Source organism: Tachypleus tridentatus, chromosome 3 (assembly GCF_004210375.1).
Source record: "Tachypleus tridentatus isolate NWPU-2018 chromosome 3, ASM421037v1, whole genome shotgun sequence".
Lineage (NCBI taxonomy): Eukaryota > Metazoa > Arthropoda > Merostomata > Xiphosura > Limulidae > Tachypleus > Tachypleus tridentatus.
The window spans coordinates 32,773,080-32,797,889 of record NC_134827.1 but is presented as its reverse complement, the minus strand read 5'-3'; the positions used below and the strand labels follow the sequence as shown (position 1 = coordinate 32,797,889).

At 38.2% G+C, this 24,810-nt stretch overlaps 2 protein-coding genes across 2 annotated transcripts in view; both read left to right on the top strand.

Moving 5' to 3' along the window:
• The first annotated feature begins 6,471 nt into the window (after window positions 1-6,471).
• Window positions 6,472-15,472, top strand: LOC143245789 (uncharacterized). Its single transcript, XM_076492044.1, has 5 exons — window positions 6,472-8,440; window positions 8,494-9,941; window positions 10,235-10,573; window positions 10,645-12,130; window positions 12,600-15,472. Exons 1-5 carry the CDS (start codon window positions 6,472-6,474, stop codon window positions 15,470-15,472), a joined length of 8,115 nt encoding a protein of 2,704 aa, XP_076348159.1.
• Window positions 15,473-15,576: 104 nt separating this feature from the next.
• The window catches only part of LOC143245788 (uncharacterized), a 34,446-nt gene continuing 25,212 nt past the window's right edge, over window positions 15,577-24,810 (top strand). The window contains exons 1-3 of the mRNA XM_076492043.1: window positions 15,577-16,136; window positions 16,220-19,713; window positions 21,800-22,006. Coding sequence (XP_076348158.1) covers window positions 15,577-16,136; window positions 16,220-19,713; window positions 21,800-22,006 — 4,261 coding nt within the window. The remainder of the gene's footprint in view (window positions 16,137-16,219; window positions 19,714-21,799; window positions 22,007-24,810) is intronic.

Sequence of the window (24,810 nt, the reverse complement as noted above, 5' to 3'; positions counted from 1 at the left end):
CTAGTGAATCTGTTATATCGTCAACTACAAGTGGGATTTTGGAATCTCAACCACAGAAAAGTACCTCATCACAGTCAAAGTTAATATCAACTGCAAGTGGAACGTCAGAATTGCAACAAAGAGAATATACTACCACAATGTTTCCATTTACCACAGAATCAGAAACTGAGGGATACATTTCAACTATGTCAATATCGATGTCAGGAACAAGTGTATCTTCAGAATCACAACCACAAGAAATGACAGCTAGTGAGTCTATTCTAAAATTCACTTCAAGTACCTCATCAGATTTACATCAAAAAAGCAACGACTTCTAGTAAGTCTGTTCTGTCATTAACTACCAGTGAGATGTTAGAATCTAAACCAGAGGAAACTACCTCATCACAGTCAAAGTTAACGTTAACTAGTAGAGAAACGTCAGAATTCCAACCAGAAAAAGCTACTACAACAACGTCTCCATTAAAATCGGAATCTCCAGCATATAAACCTACTTCAACTAAGCAGCTATCGACGTCAGGAACAAGTGTATCCTTCGACTCACAAACACAAGAAATAACACCTAATGTGTCTATTCTACAATCAACTACAAACAGGCTATCACAACCACAGGATATCACCTCTAGTGAATCTATTCTATCGTCAGCTAGAAGTGGATGTTAGAATCTCAACCTGAGGAAAATACCTCATCACAGTCAATGTTAACGTCAACTGCAAGTGGAACGTTAGAATTGCAACCAAGAGAATATGCGACAACAACGTCTTCATTAACCTCGGAATCTCAACCAAAAGAATCCACTTCAAGTAGTTCCGCGTCGAATTCAAGAACGAGTGGATCGCATGCATCACAACAACTAGGAATAACCTCTAGTGAGTCTGTTCTAACCTCAACTGCAAGTGTGAAATTGAAATCACAACCGGAACAAAGTACATCAACACAGACAAAGTTAATGTCAACTACAAGTGGCACATCAGAATTAAAACCAGGAGAATTATATACTACCACAATATCTCTATTTACAACCGAATCGGAAAGTAGGTCAATATCGACGTCAGAAACAAGTGTATCCTCAAAATCACAACCACAAGAAATGACACCTAGTGAGTCTGTTCTAAAATCAGCTTCAAGTGAATCATCAGAATCACAACAAAAAGCAACAACTTCTAGTGGTGTCTCTTCTAGTGAGTCTCATCTGTCATTAACTTCAAGCGAAGTGATAGAATCTCAACCAGAGGAAAGTACCACAACAGAGTCAGAGTCAACATCCACGGCAAGTGGAACCTCAGAATTGAAACAACAAAAAGCTATTACTACAACAATGACTCTCTTATCCTCAGAATCTCAACCAAAAGAATATTCTTCAACCAAGTCCGTATTGACGACACTATCCTTAGAATCACAACCACAAAAAATGACACCTAGTGAGTCTGTTCCAAAATTAACTTCGAGTGGATCACCAGAATCACAAGAAAGAGCAACGACTTCTAGTGAGTCTGTTCTGTCATCAACTGCAAGTAAAATGTTAGAAACTCAACCAGAGGAAAGTGCCTCATCACAGACAAAATTAACGTCAACTGCAAGCAGAACGTCAGAATTCCATCCAGAAGAAGCTACTACAATAATGTCTCTATTAACATCAGAATCTCAACCAAAAGAACCTACTTCAACTAGGCACCTATCGACATCAGGAACAAGTATATCATCCGAATCAGAACCACAAGTAATGATCTCTAGTGAATCTGTTATATCGTCAACTACAAGTGGGATTTTGGAATCTCAACCACAGAAAAGTACCTCATCACAGTCAAAGTTAATATCAACTGCAAGTGGAACGTCAGAATTGCAACAAGGAGAATATACTACCACAATGTTTCCATTTACCACAGAATCAGAAACTGAAGGATACATTTCAACTATGTCAATATCGATGTCAGGAACAAGTGAATCCTCAAAATCACAACCACAAGAAATGACAGCTAGTGAGTCTATTCTAAACTTCACTTCAAGTACCTCATCAGATTTACAACAAAAAGCAACAACTCCTAGTAAGTCTGTTCTGTCATCAACTACCAGTGAGATGTTAGAATCTAAACCAGAGGAAACTACCTCATCACAGTCAACGTTAACGTTAACTAGTAGAGAAACGTCAGAATTCCAACCAGAAAAAGCTACGACAACAACGTATCCATTAAAATCGGAATATCCAGCATATAAACATACTTCAACTAAGCAGCTATCGACGTCAGGAACAAGTGTATCCTTCGACTCACAAACACAAGAAATAACACCTAATGTGTCTATTCTACAATCAACTACAAACAGGCTGTCACAACCACAGGATATCACCTCTAGTGAATCTATTCTATCGTCAGCTACAAGTGGGATGTTAGAATCTCAACCTGAGGAAAGTACCTCATCACAGTCAATATTAACGTCAACTGCAAGTGGAACGTCAGAATTGCAACAAAGAGAATATACTACCACAATGTTTCCATTTACCACAGAATCAGAAACTGAAGGATACATTTCAGCTATGTCAATATCGATGTCAGGAATAAGTGAATCCTCAAAATCACAACCACAAGAAATGACACCTAGTGAGTCTGTTCTAAAATCAGCTTCAAGTGAATCATCAGAATCACAACAAAAAGCAACAACTTCTGGTGGTGTCTCTTCTAGTGAAACTCATCTGTCATTAACTTCAAGCAAAGTGATAGAATCTCAATCAGAGGAAAGTACCTCATCACAGTCAATGTTAACGTCAACTGCAAGTGGAACGTTAGAATTGCAACCAAGAGAATATGCGACAACAACGTCTTCATTAACCTCGGAATCTCAACGAAAAGAATCCACTTCAAGCAGTTCGCGTCGAATTCCAGAACGAGTGGATCGCATGCATCACAACAACTAGGAATAACCACTAGTGAGTCTGTTCCAACCTCAACTGCAAGTGTGAAATTGAAATCACAACCGGAACAAAGTACATCAACACAGACAAAGTTAATGTCAACTACAAGTGGCACATCAGAATTACAACCAGGAGAATTATATACTACCACAATATCTCTATTTACAACAGAATCGGAAAGTAGGTCAATATCGACGTCAGGAACAAGTGTATCCTCAAAATCACAACCACAAGAAATGACACCTAGTGAGTCTGTTCTAAAATCAGCTTCAAGTGAATCATCAGAATCACAACAAAAAGCAACAACTTCTAGTGGTGTCTCTTCTAGTGAGTCTCATCTGTCATTAACTTCAAGCGAAGTGATAGAATTTCAACAAGAGGAAAGTACCACAACAGAGTCAGAGTCAACGTCCACGGCAAGTGGAACCTCAGAATTGAAACAACAAAAAGCTACTACTACAACAATGACTCTCTTATCCTCAGAATCTCAACCAAAGGAATATTCTTCAACCAAGTCCCTATCGACGACACTATCCTTAGAATCACAACCACAAAAAATGACACCTAGTGAGTCTGTTCTAAAATTAACTTCGAGTGGATCACCAGAATCACAAGAAAAAGCAACGACTTCTAGTGAGTCTGTTCTGTCATCAACTGCAAGTAAGATGTTAGAAACTCAACCAGAGGAAAGTGCCTCATCACAGACGAAATTAACGTCAACTGCAAGCAGAACGTCAGAATTCCATCCAGAAGAAGCTACTACAATAATGTCTCTATTAACATCAGAATCTCAACCAAAAGAACCTATTTCAACTAGGCACCTATCGACATCAGGAACAAGTATATCATCCGAATCAGAACCACAAGTAATGATCTCTAGTGAATCTGTTATATCGTCAACTACAAGTGGGATTTTAGAATCTCAACCACAGGAAAGTACCTCATCACAGTCAAAGTTAATGTCAACTGCAAGTGCAACGTCAGAATTGCAACAAGGAGAATATACTACCACAATGTTTCCATTTACCACAGAATCAGAAACTGAAGGATACATTTCAACTTTGTCAATATCGATGTCAGGAACAAGTGTATCTTCAGAATCACAACCACAAGAAATGACAGCTAGTGAGTCTATTCTAAACTTCACTTCAAGTACCTCATTAGATTTACAACAAAAGCAACAACTCCTAGTAAGTCTGTTCTGTCATCAACTACCAGTGAGATGTTAGAATCTAAACCAGAGGAAACTACCTCATCACAGTCAACGTTAACGTTAACTAGTAGAGAAACGTCAGAATTCCAACCAGAAAAGATACGACAACAACGTATCCATTAAAATCGGAATATCCAGCATATAAACATACTTCAACTAAGCAGCTATCGACGTCAGGAACAAGTGTATCCTTCGACTCAGAAACACAAGAAATAACACCTAATGTGTCTATTCTACCATCAACTACAAACAGGCTGTCACAACCACAGGATATCACCTCTAGTGAATCTATTCTATCGTCAGCTACAAGTGGGATGTTAGAATCTCAACCTGAGGAAAGTACCTCATCACAGTCAATATTAACGTCAACTGCAAGTGGAACGTCAGAATTGCAACAAAGAGAATATACTACCACAATGTTTCCATTTACCACAGAATCAGAAACTGAAGGATACATTTCAGCTATGTCAATATCGATGTCAGGAACAAGTGAATCCTCAAAATCACAACCACAAGAAATGACAACTAGTGAGTCTGTTCTAAAATCAGCTTCAAGTGAATCATCAGAATCACAACAAAAGCAACAACTTCTAGTGGTGTCTCTTCTAGTGAGTCTCATCTGTCATTAACTTCAAGCGAAGTGATAGAATCTCAATCAAAGGAAAGTACCTCATCACAGTCAATGTTAACGTCAACTGCAAGTGGAACGTTAGAATTGCAACCAAGAGAATATGCGACAACAACGTCTTCATTAACCTCGGAATCTCAACGAAAAGAATCCACTTCAAGCAGTTCCGCGTCGAATTCCAGAACGAGTGGATCGCATGCATCACAACAACTAGGAATAACCTCTAGTGAGTCTGTTCCAACCTCAACTGCAAGTGTGAAATTGAAATCACAACCGGAACAAAGTACATCAACACAGACAAAGTTAATGTCAACTACAAGTGGCACATCAGAATTACAACCAGGAAAATTATATACTGCCACAATATCTCTATTTACAACAGAATCGGAAAGTAGGTCAATATCGACGTCAGGAACAAGTGTATCCTCAAAATCACAACCACAAGAAATGACACCTAGTGAGTCTGTTCTAAAATCAGCTTCAAGTGAATCATCAGAATCACAACAAAAAGCAACAACTTCTGGTGGTGTCTCTTCTAGTGAAACTCATCTGTCATTAACTTCAAGCAAAGTGATAGAATCTCAATCAGAGGAAAGTACCTCATCACAGTCAATGTTAACGTCAACTGCAAGTGGAACGTTAGAATTGCAACCAAGAGAATATGCGACAACAACGTCTTCATTAACCTCGGAATCTCAACGAAAAGAATCCACTTCAAGCAGTTCCGCGTCGAATTCCAGAACGAGTGGATCGCATGCATCACAACAACTAGGAATAACCACTAGTGAGTCTGTTCCAACCTCAACTGCAAGTGTGAAATTGAAATCACAACCGGAACAAAGTACATCAACACAGACAAAGTTAATGTCAACTACAAGTGGCACATCAGAATTACAACCAGGAGAATTATATACTACCACAATATCTCTATTTACAACAGAATCGGAAAGTAGGTCAATATCGACGTCAGGAACAAGTGTATCCTCAAAATCACAACCACAAGAAATGACACCTAGTGAGTCTGTTCTAAAATCAGCTTCAAGTGAATCATCAGAATCACAACAAAAAGAAACAACATCTAGTGGTGTTTCTTCTAGTGAGTCTCATCTGTCATTAACTTCAAGCGAAGTGATAGAATCTCAATCAGAGGAAAGTACCACAACAGAGTCAGAGTCAACGTTCACGGCAAGTGGAACCTCAGAATTGAAACAAAAAGCTACTACTACAACAATGACTCTCTTATCCTCAGAATCTCAACCAAAAGAATATTCTGCAACCAAGTCCGTATCGACGACACTATCCTTAGAATCACAACCACAAAAAATGACACCTAGTGAGTCTGTTCTAAAATTAACTTCGAGTGGATCACCAGAATCACAAGAAAAAGCAACGACTTCTAGTGAGTCTGTTCTGTCATCAACTGCAAGTAAGATGTTAGAAACTCAACCAGAGGAAAGTGCCTCATCACAGACAAAATTAACGTCAACTGCAAGCAGAACGTCAGAATTCCATCCAGAAGAAGCTACTACAATAATGTCTCTATTAACATCAGAATCTCAACCAAAAGAACCTACTTCAACTAGGCACCTATCGACATCAGGAACAAGTATATCATCCGAATCAGAACCACAAGTAATGATCTCTAGTGAATCTGTTATATCGTCAACTACAAGTGGATTTTAGAATCACAACCACAGGAAAGTACCTCATCACAGTCAAAGTTAATGTCAACTGCAAGTGGAACGTCAGAATTGCAACAAGGAGAATATACTACCACAATGTTTCCATTTACCACAGAATCAGAAACTGAAGGATACATTTCAACTATGTCAATATCGATGTCAGGAACAAGTGTAACCTCCGACTCACAAACACAAGAAATAACACCTAATGTGTCTATTCTACAATCAACTACAAACAGGCTGTCACAACCGCAGGATATCACCTCTAGTGAATCTATTCTATCGTCAGCTACAAGTGGCATGTTAGAATCTCAACCTGAGGAAAGTACCTCATCACAGTCAAAATTAACGTCAACTGCAAGTGGAACGTCAGAATTGCAACAAAGAGAATATACTACCACAATGTTTCCATTTACCACAGAATCAGAAACTGAAGGATACATTTCAGCTATGTCAATATCGATGTCAGGAACAAGTGAATCCTCAAAATCACAACCACAAGAAATGACACCTAGTGAGTCTGTTCTAAAATCAGCTTCAAGTGAATCATCAGAATCACAACAAAAAGCAACAACTTCTAGTGGTGTCTCTTCTAGTGAGTCTCATCTGTCATTAACTTCAAGCGAAGTGATAGAATTTCAACAAGAGGAAAGTACCACAACAGAGTCAGAGTCAACGTCCACGGCAAGTGGAACCTCAGAATTGAAACAACAAAAAGCTACTACTACAACAATGACTCTCTTATCCTCAGAATCTCAACCAAAGGAATATTCTTCAACCAAGTCCCTATCGACGACACTATCCTTAGAATCACAACCACAAAAAATGACACCTAGTGAGTCTGTTCCAAAATTAACTTCGAGTGGATCACCAGAATCACAAGAAAAAGCAACGACTTCTAGTGAGTCTGTTCTGTCATCAACTGCAAGTAAGATGTTAGAAACTCAACCAGAGGAAAGTGCCTCATCACAGACGAAATTAACGTCAACTGCAAGCAGAACGTCAGAATTCCATCCAGAAGAAGCTACTACAATAATGTCTCTATTAACATCAGAATCTCAACCAAAAGAACCTATTTCAACTAGGCACCTATCGACATCAGGAACAAGTATATCATCCGAATCAGAACCACAAGTAATGATCTCTAGTGAATCTGTTATATCGTCAACTACAAGTGGGATTTTAGAATCTCAACCACAGGAAAGTACCTCATCACAGTCAAAGTTAATGTCAACTGCAAGTGCAACGTCAGAATTGCAACAAGGAGAATATACTACCACAATGTTTCCATTTACCACAGAATCAGAAACTGAAGGATACATTTCAACTTTGTCAATATCGATGTCAGGAACAAGTGTATCTTCAGAATCACAACCACAAGAAATGACAGCTAGTGAGTCTATTCTAAACTTCACTTCAAGTACCTCATCAGATTTACAACAAAAAGCAACAACTCCTAGTAAGTCTGTTCTGTCATCAACTACCAGTGAGATGTTAGAATCTAAACCAGAGGTAACTACCTCATCACAGTCAACGTTAACGTTAACTAGTAGAGAAACGTCAGAATTCCAACCAGAAAAAGATACGACAACAACGTATCCATTAAAATCGGAATATCCAGCATATAAACATACTTCAACTAAGCAGCTATCGACGTCAGGAACAAGTGTATCCTTCGACTCACAAACACAAGAAATAACACCTAATGTGTCTATTCTACAATCAACTACAAACAGGCTGTCACAACCACAGGATATCACCTCTAGTGAATCTATTCTATCGTCAGCTACAAGTGGGATGTTAGAATCTCAACCTGAGGAAAGTACCTCATCACAGTCAATATTAACGTCAACTGCAAGTGGAACGTCAGAATTGCAACAAAGAGAATATACTACCACAATGTTTCCATTTACCACAGAATCAGAAACTGAAGGATACATTTCAGCTATGTCAATATCGATGTCAGGAACAAGTGAATCCTCAAAATCACAACCACAAGAAATGACACCTAGTGAGTCTGTTCTAAAATCAGCTTCAAGTGAATCATCAGAATCACAACAAAAGCAACAACTTCTAGTGGTGTCTCTTCTAGTGAGTCTCATCTGTCATTAACTTCAAGCGAAGTGATAGAATCTCAATCAAAGGAAAGTACCTCATCACAGTCAATGTTAACGTCAACTGCAAGTGGAACGTTAGAATTGCAACCAAGAGAATATGCGACAACAACGTCTTCATTAACCTCGGAATCTCAACGAAAAGAATCCACTTCAAGCAGTTCCGCGTCGAATTCCAGAACGAGTGGATCGCATGCATCACAACAACTAGGAATAACCTCTAGTGAGTCTGTTCCAACCTCAACTGCAAGTGTGAAATTGAAATCACAACCGGAACAAAGTACATCAACACAGACAAAGTTAATGTCAACTACAAGTGGCACATCAGAATTACAACCAGGAGAATTATATACTGCCACAATATCTCTATTTACAACAGAATCGGAAAGTAGGTCAATATCGACGTCAGGAACAAGTGTATCCTCAAAATCACAACCACAAGAAATGACACCTAGTGAGTCTGTTCTAAAATCAGCTTCAAGTGAATCATCAGAATCACAACAAAAAGCAACAACATCTAGTGGTGTTTCTTCTAGTGAGTCTCATCTGTCATTAACTTCAAGCGAAGTGATAGAATCTCAATCAGAGGAAAGTACCACAACAGAGTCAGAGTCAACGTCCACGGCAAGTGGAACCTCAGAATTGAAACAACAAAAAGCTACTACTACAACAATGACTCTCTTATCCTCAGAATCTCAACCAAAAGAATATTTTTCAACCAAGTCCGTATTGACGACACTATCCTTAGAATCACAACCACAAAAAATAACACCTAGTGAGTCTGTTCTAAAATTAACTTCGAGTGGATCACCAGAATCACAAGAAAAAGCAACGACTTCTAGTGAGTCTGTTCTGTCATCAACTGCAAGTAAGATGTTAGAAACTCAACCAGAGGAAAGTGCCTCATCACAGACAAAATTAACGTCAACTGCAAGCAGAACGTCAGAATTCCATCCAGAAGAAGCTACTACAATAATGTCTCTATTAACATCAGAATCTCAACCAAAAGAACCTACTTCAAGTAGGCACCTATCGACATCAGGAACAAGTATATCATCCGAATCAGAACCACAAGTAATGATCTCTAGTGAATCTGTTATATCGTCAACTACAAGTGGGATTTTAGAATCTCAACCACAGGAAAGTACCTCATCACAGTCAAAGTTAATGTCAACTGCAAGTGCAACGTCAGAATTGCAACAAGGAGAATATACTACCACAATGTTTCCATTTACCACAGAATCAGAAACTGAAGGATACATTTCAACTTTGTCAATATCGATGTCAGGAACAAGTGTATCTTCAGAATCACAACCACAAGAAATGACAGCTAGTGAGTCTATTCTAAACTTCACTTCAAGTACCTCATCAGATTTACAACAAAAGCAACAACTCCTAGTAAGTCTGTTCTGTCATCAACTACCAGTGAGATGTTAGAATCTAAACCAGAGGAAACTACCTCATCACAGTCAACGTTAACGTTAACTATTAGAGAAACGTCAGAATTCCAACCAGAAAAAGATACGACAACAACGTATCCATTAAAATCGGAATATCCAGCATATAAACATACTTCAACTAAGCAGCTATCGACGTCAGGAACAAGTGTATCCTTCGACTCACAAACACAAGAAATAACACCTAATGTGTCTATTCTACAATCAACTACAAACAGGCTGTCACAACCACAGGATATCACCTCTAGTGAATCTATTCTATCGTCAGCTACAAGTGGGATGTTAGAATCTCAACCTGAGGAAAGTACCTCATCACAGTCAATATTAACGTCAACTGCAAGTGGAACGTCAGAATTGCAACAAAGAGAATATACTACCACAATGTTTCCATTTACCACAGAATCAGAAACTGAAGGATACATTTCAGCTATGTCAATATCGATGTCAGGAACAAGTGAATCCTCAAACTCACAACCACAAGAAATGACACCTAGTGAGTCTGTTCTAAAATCAGCTTCAAGTGAATCATCAGAATCACAACAAAAGCAACAACTTCTAGTGGTGTCTCTTCTAGTGAGTCTCATCTGTCATTAACTTCAAGCGAAGTGATAGAATCTCAATCAAAGGAAAGTACCTCATCACAGTCAATGTTAACGTCAACTGCAAGTGGAACGTTAGAATTGCAACCAAGAGAATATGCGACAACAACGTCTTCATTAACCTCGGAATCTCAACGAAAAGAATCCACTTCAAGCAGTTCCGCGTCGAATTCCAGAACGAGTGAATCGCATGCATCACAACAACTAGGAATAACCTCTAGTGAGTCTGTTCCAACCTCAACTGCAAGTGTGAAATTGAAATCACAACCGGAACAAAGTACATCAACACAGACAAAGTTAATGTCAACTACAAGTGGCACATCAGAATTACAACCAGGAGAATTATATACTGCCACAATATCTCTATTTACAACAGAATCGGAAAGTAGGTCAATATCGACGTCAGGAACAAGTGTATCCTCAAAATCACAACCACAAGAAATGACACCTAGTGAGTCTGTTCTAAAATCAGCTTCAAGTGAATCATCAGAATCACAACAAAAAGCAACAACATCTAGTGGTGTTTCTTCTAGTGAGTCTCATCTGTCACTAACTTCAAGCGAAGTGATAGAATCTCAATCAGAGGAAAGTACCACAACAGAGTCAGAGTCAACGTCCACGGCAAGTGGAACCTCAGAATTGAAACAACAAAAAGCTACTACTACAACAATGACTCTCTTATCCTCAGAATCTCAACCAAAAGAATATTTTTCAACCAAGTCCGTATTGACGACACTATCCTTAGAATCACAACCACAAAAAATAACACCTAGTGAGTCTGTTCTAAAATTAACTTCGAGTGGATCACCAGAATCACAAGAAAAAGCAACGACTTCTAGTGAGTCTGTTCTGTCATCAACTGCAAGTAAGATGTTAGAAACTCAACCAGAGGAAAGTGCCTCATCACAGACAAAATTAACGTCAACTGCAAGCAGAACGTCAGAATTCTATCCAGAAGAAGCTACTACAATAATGTCTCTATTAACATCAGAATCTCAACCAAAAGAACCTATTTCAACTAGGCACCTATCGACATCAGGAACAAGTATATCATCCGAATCAGAACCACAAGTAATGATCTCTAGTGAATCTGTTATATCGTCAACTACAAGTGGGATTTTAGAATCTCAACCACAGGAAAGTACCTCATCACAGTCAAAGTTAATGTCAACTGCAAGTGCAACGTCAGAATTGCAACAAGGAGAATATACTACCACAATGTTTCCATTTACCACAGAATCAGAAACTGAAGGATACATTTCAACTTTGTCAATATCGATGTCAGGAACAAGTGTATCTTCAGAATCACAACCACAAGAAATGACAGCTAGTGAGTCTATTCTAAACTTCACTTCAAGTACCTCATTAGATTTACAACAAAAAGCAACAACTCCTAGTAAGTCTGTTCTGTCATCAACTACCAGTGAGATGTTAGAATCTAAACCAGAGGAAACTACCTCATCACAGTCAACGTTAACGTTAACTAGTAGAGAAACGTCAGAATTCCAACCAGAAAAGATACGACAACAACGTATCCATTAAAATCGGAATATCCAGCATATAAACATACTTCAACTAAGCAGCTATCGACGTCAGGAACAAGTGTATCCTTCGACTCAGAAACACAAGAAATAACACCTAATGTGTCTATTCTACCATCAACTACAAACAGGCTGTCACAACCACAGGATATCACCTCTAGTGAATCTATTCTATCGTCAGCTACAAGTGGGATGTTAGAATCTCAACCTGAGGAAAGTACCTCATCACAGTCAATATTAACGTCAACTGCAAGTGGAACGTCAGAATTGCAACAAAGAGAATATACTACCACAATGTTTCCATTTACCACAGAATCAGAAACTGAAGGATACATTTCAGCTATGTCAATATCGATGTCAGGAACAAGTGAATCCTCAAAATCACAACCACAAGAAATGACAACTAGTGAGTCTGTTCTAAAATCAGCTTCAAGTGAATCATCAGAATCACAACAAAAGCAACAACTTCTAGTGGTGTCTCTTCTAGTGAGTCTCATCTGTCATTAACTTCAAGCGAAGTGATAGAATCTCAATCAAAGGAAAGTACCTCATCACAGTCAATGTTAACGTCAACTGCAAGTGGAACGTTAGAATTGCAACCAAGAGAATATGCGACAACAACGTCTTCATTAACCTCGGAATCTCAACGAAAAGAATCCACTTCAAGCAGTTCCGCGTCGAATTCCAGAACGAGTGGATCGCATGCATCACAACAACTAGGAATAACCTCTAGTGAGTCTGTTCCAACCTCAACTGCAAGTGTGAAATTGAAATCACAACCGGAACAAAGTACATCAACACAGACAAAGTTAATGTCAACTACAAGTGGCACATCAGAATTACAACCAGGAGAATTATATACTGCCACAATATCTCTATTTACAACAGAATCGGAAAGTAGGTCAATATCGACGTCAGGAACAAGTGTATCCTCAAAATCACAACCACAAGAAATGACACCTAGTGAGTCTGTTCTAAAATCAGCTTCAAGTGAATCATCAGAATCACAACAAAAAGCAACAACATCTAGTGGTGTTTCTTCTAGTGAGTCTCATCTGTCATTAACTTCAAGCGAAGTGATAGAATCTCAATCAGAGGAAAGTACCACAACAGAGTCAGAGTCAACGTCCACGGCAAGTGGAACCTCAGAATTGAAACAACAAAAAGCTACTACTACAACAATGACTCTCTTATCCTCAGAATCTCAACCAAAAGAATATTTTTCAACCAAGTCCGTATTGACGACACTATCCTTAGAATCACAACCACAAAAAATAACACCTAGTGAGTCTGTTCTAAAATTAACTTCGAGTGGATCACCAGAATCACAAGAAAAAGCAACGACTTCTAGTGAGTCTGTTCTGTCATCAACTGCAAGTAAGATGTTAGAAACTCAACCAGAGGAAAGTGCCTCATCACAGACAAAATTAACGTCAACTGCAAGCAGAACGTCAGAATTCCATCCAGAAGAAGCTACTACAATAATGTCTCTATTAACATCAGAATCTCAACCAAAAGAACCTACTTCAAGTAGGCACCTATCGACATCAGGAACAAGTATATCATCCGAATCAGAACCACAAGTAATGATCTCTAGTGAATCTGTTATATCGTCAACTACAAGTGGGATTTTAGAATCTCAACCACAGGAAAGTACCTCATCACAGTCAAAGTTAATGTCAACTGCAAGTGCAACGTCAGAATTGCAACAAGGAGAATATACTACCACAATGTTTCCATTTACCACAGAATCAGAAACTGAAGGATACATTTCAACTTTGTCAATATCGATGTCAGGAACAAGTGTATCTTCAGAATCACAACCACAAGAAATGACAGCTAGTGAGTCTATTCTAAACTTCACTTCAAGTACCTCATCAGATTTACAACAAAAAGCAACAACTCCTAGTAAGTCTGTTCTGTCATCAACTACCAGTGAGATGTTAGAATCTAAACCAGAGGAAACTACCTCATCACAGTCAACGTTAACGTTAACTAGTAGAGAAACGTCAGAATTCCAACCAGAAAAAGATACGACAACAACGTATCCATTAAAATCGGAATATCCAGCATATAAACATACTTCAACTAAGCAGCTATCGACGTCAGGAACAAGTGTATCCTTCGACTCAGAAACACAAGAAATAACACCTAATGTGTCTATTCTACCATCAACTACAAACAGGCTGTCACAACCACAGGATATCACCTCTAGTGAATCTATTCTATCGTCAGCTACAAGTGGGATGTTAGAATCTCAACCTGAGGAAAGTACCTCATCACAGTCAATATTAACGTCAACTGCAAGTGGAACGTCAGAATTGCAACAAAGAGAATATACTACCACAATGTTTCCATTTACCACAGAATCAGAAACTGAAGGATACATTTCAGCTATGTCAATATCGATGTCAGGAACAAGTGAATCCTCAAAATCACAACCACAAGAAATGACAACTAGTGAGTCTGTTCTAAAATCAGCTTCAAGTGAATCATCAGAATCACAACAAAAAGCAACAACTTCTAGTGGTGTCTCTTCTAGTGAGTCTCATCTGTCATTAACTTCAAGCGAAGTGATAGAATCTCAATCAAAGGAAAGTACCTCATCACAGTCAATGTTAACGTCAACTGCAAGTGGAACGTTAGAATTGCAACCAAGAGAATATGCGACAACAACGTCTTCATTAACCTCGGAATCTCAACGAAAAGAATCCACTTCAAGCAGTTCCGCGTCGAATTCCAGAACGAGTGGATCGCATGCATCACAACAACTAGGAATAACCTCTAGTGAGTCTGTTCCAACCTCAACTGCAAGTGTGAAATTGAAATCACAACCGGAACAAAGTACATCAACACAGACAAAGTTAATGTCAACTACAAGTGGCACATCAGAATTACAACCAGGAGAATTATATACTGCCACAATATCTCTATTTACAACAGAATCGGAAAGTAGGTCAATATCGACGTCAGGAACAAGTGTATCCTCAAAATCACAACCACAAGAAATGACACCTAGTGAGTCTGTTCTAAAATCAGCTTCAAGTGAATCATCAGAATCACAACAAAAAGCAACAACATCTAGTGGTGTTTCTTCTAGTGAGTCTCATCTGTCATTAACTTCAAGCGAAGTGATAGAATCTCAATCAGAGGAAAGTACCACAACAGAGTCAGAGTCAACGTCCACGGCAAGTGGAACCTCAGAATTGAAACAACAAAAAGCTACTACTACAACAATGACTCTCTTATCCTCAGAATCTCAACCAAAAGAATATTTTTCAACCAAGTCCGTATTGACGACACTATCCTTAGAATCACAACCACAAAAATAACACCTAGTGAGTCTGTTCTAAAATTAACTTCGAGTGGATCACCAGAATCACAAGAAAAAGCAACGACTTCTAGTGAGTCTGTTCTGTCATCAACTGCAAGTAAGATGTTAGAAACTCAACCAGAGGAAAGTGCCTCATCACAGACAAAATTAACGTCAACTGCAAGCAGAACGTCAGAATTCCATCCAGAAGAAGCTACTACAATAATGTCTCTATTAACATCAGAATCTCAACCAAAAGAACCTACTTCAAGTAGGCACCTATCGACATCAGGAACAAGTATATCATCCGAATCAGAACCACAAGTAATGATCTCTAGTGAATCTGTTATATCGTCAACTACAAGTGGGATTTTAGAATCTCAACCACAGGAAAGTACCTCATCACAGTCAAAGTTAATGTCAACTGCAAGTGCAACGTCAGAATTGCAACAAGGAGAATATACTACCACAATGTTTCCATTTACCACAGAATCAGAAACTGAAGGATACATTTCAACTTTGTCAATATCGATGTCAGGAACAAGTGTATCTTCAGAATCACAACCACAAGAAATGACAGCTAGTGAGTCTATTCTAAACTTCACTTCAAGTACCTCATCAGATTTACAACAAAAAGCAACAACTCCTAGTAAGTCTGTTCTGTCATCAACTACCAGTGAGATGTTAGAATCTAAACCAGAGGAAACTACCTCATCACAGTCAACGTTAACGTTAACTAGTAGAGAAACGTCAGAATTCCAACCAGAAAAGATACGACAACAACGTATCCATTAAAATCGGAATATCCAGCATATAAACATACTTCAACTAAGCAGCTATCGACGTCAGGAACAAGTGTATCCTTCGACTCACAAACACAAGAAATAACACCTAATGTGTCTATTCTACAATCAACTACAAACAGGCTGTCACAACCACAGGATATCACCTCTAGTGAATCTATTCTATCGTCAGCTACAAGTGGGATGTTAGAATCTCAACCTGAGGAAAGTACCTCATCACAGTCAATATTAACGTCAACTGCAAGTGGAACGTCAGAATTGCAACAAAGAGAATATACTACCACAATGTTTCCATTTACCACAGAATCAGAAACTGAAGGATACATTTCAGCTATGTCAATATCGATGTCAGGAACAAGTGAATCCTCAAAATCACAACCACAAGAAATGACACCTGGTGAGTCTGTTCTAAAATCAGCTTCAAGTGAATCATCAGAATCACAACAAAAAGCAACAACTTCTAGTGGTGTCTCTTCTAGTGAGTCTCATCTGTCATTAACTTCAAGCGAAGTGATAGAATCTCAATCAAAGGAAAGTACCTCATCACAGTCAATGTTAACGTCAACTGCAAGTGGAACGTTAGAATTGCAACCAAGAGAATATGCGACAACAACGTCTTCATTAACCTCGGAATCTCAACGAAAAGAATCCACTTCAAGCAGTTCCGCGTCGAATTCCAGAACGAGTGGATCGCATGCATCACAACAACTAGGAATAACCTCTAGTGAGTCTGTTCCAACCTCAACTGCAAGTGTGAAATTGAAATCACAACCGGAACAAAGTACATCAACACAGACAAAGTTAATGTCAACTACAAGTGGCACATCAGAATTACAACCAGGAGAATTATATACTGCCACAATATCTCTATTTACAACAGAATCGGAAAGTAGGTCAATATCGACGTCAGGAACAAGTGTATCCTCAAAATCACAACCACAAGAAATGACACCTAGTGAGTCTGTTCTAAAATCAGCTTCAAGTGAATCATCAGAATCACAACAAAAAGCAACAACATCTAGTGGTGTTTCTTCTAGTGAGTCTCATCTGTCATTAACTTCAAGCGAAGTGATAGAATCTCAATCAGAGGAAAGTACCACAACAGAGTCAGAGTCAACGTCCACGGCAAGTGGAACCTCAGAATTGAAACAACAAAAAGCTACTACTACAACAATGACTCTCTTATCCTCAGAATCTCAACCAAAAGAATATTTTTCAACCAAGTCCGTATTGACGACACTATCCTTAGAATCACAACCACAAAAAATAACACCTAGTGAGTCTGTTCTAAAATTAACTTCGAGTGGATCACCAGAATCACAAGAAAAAGCAACGACTTCTAGTGAGTCTGTTCTGTCATCAACTGCAAGTAAGATGTTAGAAACTCAACCAGAGGAAAGTGCCTCATCACAGACAAAATTAACGTCAACTGCAAGCAGAACGTCAGAATTCCATCCAGAAGAAGCTACTACAATAATGTCTCTATTAACATCAGAATCTCAACCAAAAGAACCTACTTCAAGTAGGCACCTATCGACATCAGGAACAAGTATATCATCCGAATCAGAACCACAAGTAATGATCTCTAGTGAATCTGTTATATCGTCAACTACAAGTGGGATTTTAGAATCTCAACCACAGGAAAGTACCTCATCACAGTCAAAGTTAATGTCAACTGCAAGTGCAACGTCAGAATTGCAACAAGGAGAATATACTACCACAATGTTTCCATTTACCACAGAATCAGAAACTGAAGGATACATTTCAACTTTGTCAATATCGATGTCAGGAACAAGTGTATCTTCAGAATCACAACCACAAGAAATGACAGCTAGTGAGTCTATTCTAAACTTCACTTCAAGTACCTCATCAGATTTACAACAAAAAGCAACAACTCCTAGTAAGTCTGTTCTGTCATCAACTACCAGTGAGATGTTAGAATCTAAACCAGAGGAAACTACCTCATCACAGTCAACGTTAACGTTAACTAGTAGAGAAACGTCAGAATTCCAACCAGAAAAAGCTAAGACAACAACGTATCCATTAAAATCGGAATATCCAGCATATAAACATACTTCAACTAAGCAGCTATCGACGTCAGGAACAAGTGTATCCTTCGACTCACAAACACAAGAAATAACACCTAATGAGTCTGTTGTAAAATCAACTGGAACATTTGATGTAGAAACAGAAGGATATTCTCAAGCTAATTCCATATCAATGCCAATAAAAATCGAATCTTCAGAATATCAACCAAAACATTCTACTTCTAGTCATTCTGAGTTAACATCAGTCACAAGTGACTCACCAGAAGAGCAATCATATAAAGAGACTTTTACTCATTCTATAGCCACTCCAACTACTACTGGATCGATAAAATCACAATCAAAAGATACTCCTAATCAATTCATATTAACGTCATCTGAAAATGTATCTCGACCCCAGGATATTACGTCTTATCAGTTTGATGTAACATCGGAATCTGTGTTACTGGAAGGCATTCATAGTTCGACTCATTTTATGCCAACTAAACATGTAACGACATCAACCCATTATATTAATTTTACTTCAACAATATCATCAACCTTTGATGATTCAACTCGTGATAGTACTCTATTTATCAAAGAAGCAATGGAGAATCTTACAAGCAGCTATAGCTCCACATACGCGAGGAATTCAACACTACTCTTAGAACCAAAAGATTCTGCATCTAGAAAAGAAACAACAGCAGCAAATCCTTATTCATCCTCAACTCAAACCAACATGTTGGAAGAAGATTACCATTCTAACTCTAATCTGGTTGAATTCTCCAAAACGACTTCCTCACGAACTGGTCAGTCTACTAATCTTCCAAAAGTATCATTTCCTAGGAGTTACGAGCCAAGTTATCAAAGTAGTACAGTCGAAATAAACACAACCAGTTTAGAAATAAATCAGAAGCCAACAAGTTTCAATCGTATTGGTAAAACAGAAACTGCACAAGAGACATCCAAATCATCTGCAGTCTCAAATCCAACTATTCATAGATTAAGACATATTCCAATTTCTACGATGGAAAAGGAATCTTCACAGACAGGTCTAACACCAGAAGATCCAGTAACAATACCATTAACAACTCACACAACAGAAAAGATTTTGTCACCATTTACCACAAAGATATCTGAAAGTGGTGTTGCAAGTGTCAGTTCAGCGTCGGTGAAATCTACAGAAAATGATCAATTGTCATCTTATACTCTTTCATCAGATCTGATGGCTACAACAAGGAAGGTGCCATCAGATCTGATGGCTACAACAAGAAAGGTGCCATCAGCTGTCATTACATCTTCTTCGGGAAATATAATTGATAATTTAACAACGACTTCAGTTCAGCCAACATCTGGTAACATGAACACCTCTGATTTAGAAATACTTTCTACTACCGTTGGATTAATGGACACACAATCATCATCTTTTTACGGTAAGTTCAGAGCAGGGGACCGATTTTTATTTTGCTGAGTTCTGCAGATTATTAGCCCAAGTCTCTCAGATCAACAAACAAAATATTCATGAAAATTGCCACATCTGAGAAAATCATGAAATAACACAAACATAACGCTAGATTTCATCCAGAGGTTTCTGTTTCTAAAATTTCAAGTTCTTCCTAGAACGTATAATTTAGCTGACAAATTCCAAATTGGAAGTGACGTAAAACCATTAACTGATGAAGGACTGGCAGTGCTGTTAGGTTGACGTTGTTAACACTATAAATTTCATGTATTTGGCCTGTTCTTGTACTTTAAGTAAGTGCTTTGATCTTTATTAGCCTGTTGACTGCTGATTCGCCGTATATGGTACTCTCCACCTCCGACAGCTGAATTCGAGTGTACTGTACACGACTCGTGTAACACAGCCGCAGTCAAAAGGTTAAGTGCGTTTGTTTCAAATTTTGCGGAAAGCTAGACGATTGCAATCTACCGTCCCTACTTTAGCAATGATAAAGTAGAGGGAAGACAGCTAGTCAACACAACCCACCGCCTACTCTTGGGCTACTGTTTTACTAACGAATAGTGGGATTGAGCGTGACTTTATAAACGCTTCCATCGGTAGAGGGGAGACTCGTGTTCGATGACCTTCGAATCCGCGACCTTCAGATTTCGAGTCAAGTACCTTGACCACCACATCATGCTGGGTCAAAGATTACATTAAAATTGGGAACACTAATTATTCTTTTATCATTTTACACTATTATAGCAGGTAAGATTAAGATATCAGCTGCATAAAATGGCGAAATAAAATGACTTACAGCACTCAGTAATTGCTTCGTCAACAGCGGCGAACAAATTACCATTCTACCCTTATTGGAATACCGTATAATAAAACAGATTTCTTAATATCAGCATTTTTTCCACCTCTTAACCATAAAAGAATTATACTTACGAAAAGTTATTATCCGGCGTTTTTTAAATCAAAATATCGGAATCACAAGGAGAAAAAAACAACAACAAAAAACTCACCCTCGAAATGTAGAAAACAAAAGTCCGTGTTCAAATTATAAGTGTCTTAAATTTTCCCATTAGAGGCGATTCTGTGTCCCAGTATTATCGATTAAACCGTATCAAAATTAGAAATTATTCTACTTTCACCAACCAATACATAAACATGAAATGTACAATAATATGTAGCCAGATAGATGAAAGGAATACTCTCACGTGATGCAATCACGTGCAGTGTAAATTTTAATATATTTGTTTGTTGTTATTTTTTAATTTCGCGCAAAGCTACACGAGGTACATCTGCTCTATCCGTCCCTAATTTAGTAGCGTAAGACTATAGGGAAGGCAGTTACACATCACCACCAACCGCCAACTCTTGGGCTACTCTTTTATCAACTGGTATTGACCGTCACATTATAACACATAGACGGCTTAAAATGGGCATGTTTCGTGTGAGGGGGATTCGAGCCCACAACTTTCAGATTACGAGTCCATCCAGCGCCTTAACCACCTGACCATGCCGGGCCTGATATATTTATCAACAGGTTTTTCTTCATTGTTTATTATTGTTATTATCATTAACCACAAAGCTACACAATAGACTATCTGTACTGGAGTCATCGCAGCTATCAAAGATGATATTTAGCGTTCAAAGCCTTAAGGTTTATTGCTGAATCACCAGGGAGCTTGTCAATAGGTCTTGGCTCGATCATCTCGAACCAATGCCCAGCATGTCCAGATGGTTAAGGCACTCGACTCGTAATTCGAAAGTCGTAACTTCGAATCCCTGTCACACCAAACGTGTTCGCCCTTTGAGCCGTGTGGGCGTTATAATGTACGGTCAGTCCCACTATTCGTTGGCAAGAAAGTAGCCCAAGAGTTGGTGGTGATGACTAGCTGCCTTTCCTCTAGTTTTACACTGCAAAATTACGGACAGCTAGCGCAGATAGCCATCGAGTAGCTTTGCGCGAAATTCAAAACGAAACATAAACTGTTGTGTAGCTTTGTCCGAACATTTTGAATTTTCTTCTGTCGTATTTTTATTTTCAAAATGTTACTCTTCCACAACAGATGGGCATCTCAGTGATGCTACCTCTCCTGTTGATCGTATGTCTACTGGAGCGCCTTCTGTAACCGAAAACCAACCCATATCATCTTCACTAGTGTTTACAACTTCAGCTGAAGATACGTTTAACATTTCTTCTCCCTATGTGACTCCGCACACAGCAGGTGACAAGAAAACTTCAGATATCCTAACACAGACTTCAGTACTCAGTGGTAAGTGCATTCCAATATTCCTTCTAACATTCAGTTTTCATAATCACCGATCTCTTAGTTTGCATTTACCAACCAAGCTGAGTTTTGATATGGTCGATTATTTTTTTTTTTGTATTTCTATCTTCTGACCCTGGATTCATCACTGTATGATAACAGATATGATATTTATTTTCAGGTAATTACCAGTTATTACAGATCTTACTGTTAAAGCCTCAAGTTGGCGCTTAAGACTTCTGTAACTATCGGTAGATCATTTTCTCATCGCACCTGCGATTTAATCTCGGTCAATATGTTTTGCAGTAGTTTCCATATACGCGACGATAGCGCCATCTGTTGAATAGACAAAAACGCGACACTGCGATCCTTTGTTTTTTTTATAAAATCTAACCGATTGCGCATTGTATTACTCGTTTATTCATATACGTGTTAGTACTAGCCAAGGTCAGGCTATTCAAAATTATCGTTTCTCATACACTTACTAGTTACCATGTGGGATTTTTAAGTCTTCAGGGAACTAACTTTGGTATGATAATAATTACTGTTACTTAGGCAGTTTGATACAGACAAGCTTAAAAACAAGCTTACTGTTCATTTACCTTACATGAAAACCTCAAACGTGCTACCTGGGAGAACTTATATGTTATATGAAAATTTTACACATGCCGCCTGGAAAACTTATATTACCTAAAAACTAAAGAAACATGTTACCTGTAAATGTACAATGCATGACCATGTAAGTTTTCTAAGAAACATGCTATCTAAAAACTTGCATGGTCGCAAAGCTACATGAAAACGTGACACATTGTATACACGTTACATGAAACTTAATGACGGTAAACGTAAAGTGAGCATCGCCTATCTGTGTGCTTTTGAAACGCTTTTCAAGAATATATGAAACCAGGCACGCAAAAACGTACACATTGTTACCGTATTTATCTTTATCTATTGAAATAAAAAGCCCTGTAACCCAAGGGTAAACTTAGATGGTCATACATGTTACACGAAAACCTGAAACATGCTATGTGGAAAGTTTAGTTTACCCCTGAAGAAGAAAGGTATACCCCTTTCGAAAGCTATCGGGTTACAGGGTTTTATTTCATTTCTATCAAGCCTTCTTGAACCTATGTATTTTCTAACATAATAAATATCTTTATTTATTTGTTATTTTCTATTTCTTAGCTTAATCTTTTTTATTTGACAACTTGTTAGCCTGCAGTAATTAGACTAAATAATCTGCTGTTTCATGTCAACTAGAGAGATTTCCGTTATGGTACACCTTTCTTTTCGCTTTTTGTTTATTATTAATTTACAACTAGAGATCCCCTCCAATAACTACTATTACCAACCTTCCCTCCTCGCATAAGTGGCACAAGACGAAACATTTCACACATGTGACAGGAATACGTTCTTGTGTAAAGTAACTTCAATGTCAACATGTAAAATAAGCATGTGAAATATTTATATATGCTTACCTGACAATCAGGTTTAAAATTTCTTTATGTTCTGGCCACGACTATCGCTGTCAGATAAGTTAATTTCGCGCTGGAACATGAAATTGTTAGGCCTAACATTACTCACTGTTTAGCTACTACACCCATTATTCTATTCTTCGAGTGCTATCAACACGAGAGGTATCACAGAGGTTAAATAAAGGGCTCTATTTTACTATTCTAATTCTCAAACATCTACAACACATTTTATTCGACATATCCTTTATCCCTTTTCCAGTAGTTCCTAATGTGGAGATGGATGTACCGATTTTCGACATTTTCGATTCTAAGGACAGATCGCCCTCATGCGGCTTTGCGCGAAGCTCAGAAAACAAGCAGACATCTTTTCACTTAACTCTTTTGTTATCGTTATTGTTATCTTTTGCATCGTTCATTGCAATAAAACAAATTAATAAAAGTCGACTTTAGCATGAAATATTAAACGACTGTCGGATGTACACTTTCTGATTAGATACGTGTTTTACGTATCTTTTTTAATTTTTTATTTTTTTAAATGATATTCTTTCGAAATTCTTTGCCAGTTGGCTACTTTCTCATCTTGAAAATAAAGACGCTTAATGAAATTGGTTTATATATAATTAATTAGCTCTGGTTTCGAAAGTGTCACTGAGCATGCGCTAATCGTCAGAAAACACCAATATTATGGCTAATCGGGGCTGAAAATTACTTTATTACACATCATAAGTCTTATAATAAGTCTTATATATTTGTGTATGTTTGTGTGTTTGAGACTTCAGTGGCCTCTAATGGGACGTCATGTGCAAAAAATGTTTAATTAAAGCTGATGAACCATTGATATGTTTTCCCACTTGACAGTAATTTAGGTATGGTTTGTTTGTTTGTTTTGAATTTCGCGCAAAGATACACGAGGGCTATTTGCGCTGGCCGTCCCTAATTTAGCAGTGTAAGACAAGGGGGGAAGGCAGCTAGTCATCAACACCCACCCCTAACTTTTGTGCTACTCTTTTACCAACGAATAGTGGGATTGACCGCCATATTATAACGCCTCCACGGCTGAAAGGGCGAGCTGTGCTAAATTCATACTGACTACAGAAGGTTTGACGTTACTCGAATTCATATAATGTTTCGCACTTGAGGGTGAGTTAATTTTTACTTAAAGCAGTTTATTTTTCTGAATCCCACTATGGGAAGTTGGTAGTAATGACTAGCTGCCTTTTCTCTCGTGTTACTCTGCAAAATTAGGGACGCCTAACACAGATAGTCCTCGTGTAGCTTTGCGCGAAATATATAAAAATAAACTACTTTAAGTAAAATAAAACTCACCCTCAAGTG